The sequence below is a fragment of the Chaetomium globosum genome, genomic scaffold (genome assembly GCF_000143365.1).
Source record: "Chaetomium globosum CBS 148.51 scaffold_7 genomic scaffold, whole genome shotgun sequence".
NCBI lineage: Eukaryota > Fungi > Ascomycota > Sordariomycetes > Sordariales > Chaetomiaceae > Chaetomium > Chaetomium globosum.
The window spans coordinates 1,591,056-1,592,390 of NT_165982.1; the positions used below are offsets into that span (position 1 = coordinate 1,591,056).

At 55.0% G+C, this 1,335-nt stretch overlaps 1 protein-coding gene across 1 annotated transcript; it reads right to left on the reverse strand.

The window, feature by feature from the left end:
* Nucleotides 1–396: 396 nt before the first annotated feature.
* CHGG_10091 (uncharacterized protein) lies at nt 397–832 on the reverse strand (the record flags this gene model as incomplete). Its single annotated transcript, XM_001228017.1, has 2 exons — nt 397–510; nt 830–832. 2 exons carry the CDS (start codon nt 830–832, stop codon nt 397–399), a joined length of 117 nt encoding a protein of 38 aa, XP_001228018.1.
* Between the last annotated feature and the right edge of the window lie 503 nt (nt 833–1,335).

The window sequence follows — 1,335 nt, forward strand, 5'->3', positions numbered from 1 at the left end:
TTCGGCGGGGGGGGTGGGCATTTTGGTTACCTTGCTGGTGGGTTGGGTTGGGTTTGGTTTGGGGTGTTGGGTGTGGGGTGTAGGTTTGTCGATTTGTTGATTTAGGTGGCGAGTCCTGGAATGGTGGGCGATGGGAAGGGTGCTGCTGGCTGGGGTGACATCAGAGACATGGAATTCCGAATATCTGATGTGAGAATGGAAGGTGCCTTCGTTTATATAGGTAATGGCCAGGTTGTTATCCACTGCCCGGAACACTACTGTCCAAGTCTGATCGTCGGCTCTTCCGCACCTCCCCCAACTGCGCTGCCCCTCACACCGGTGCCCCTCCCGAGCCCCCCTTATCCGATGCGCGGTGCATCTTGTGGCCAGCGCCAGGTCCTCCCCGCCGGAGGTTGATCAGTGGGGCGGGCCGGCATCACCCGTCGGCGCCCCGCATCCCCGACATGGCGCAGCTTGCAGGAGCGAATCTGCCGCCGGATTACACGGAGCCCCATTTTGGGGTAGCACTACCTGTTTGGGGACCACCAGCTTCGGGGCAGTCGAAGGGCGAGAGTCTGGACCGCGTACCCCGGCGCCAAAACCCCGTTCCCGGGGTGTTGTACCCGTGTAAACTTAGGCCGGAAGGCCAGAAACACTAGCGTCCCGGGGTCCCAGAACTGAGGTTGGAGACCTTTCGGGGAAGGGGAAATTAGTGAAGCTGAATTCATCAAGGTGGCTTAGCCCAGACATTAGGCAATGCCAAGATCCAATTCAACTCGGGTTCACAACTTAGAGGAACAGTAAGCACAAGCTCGACAAGAACATTAAAACTCCGTCAAACGGGACGCACCATGGTTGCCTTGCGTACTCGCCCCGTTGACTGCGACTTCTCTGTCCAACAAGGTGCCTCCGCTGTGGGGTGGTGCGGATGCCTCTTTTGGGTAAACCGTTTACGGATGTCTGGCCGGTGGCGTGTAAGCTGTGATATTCCGATCTCGGAACAACGAGGGAAAAGAAGAGCGCCAGTCGTTCAATTTCAACACCGACATTTATCGTCACAAGACATGCTTACACAATCTACCACCTTTTACAATAACTACACCATATTTCTTTTTCGCCTTACAAATGACCCCACAAAGCCAGATACGAGTGATCCATTCCATTCCCATCCCCCTCTTGCCCCCGCAAGCATGACAAAGTCCAGGGGTATCAACAATCGTCAATCTCGGTACTATCCCGAATCCAACCACCCAACCTGATCACTCCCCACAACCTCGACCACCCATCATATCATAGCCTTTCACAATCCATCAAAAATACCATTTCAACCTCCTCCCCTCTACAATCACCCACACC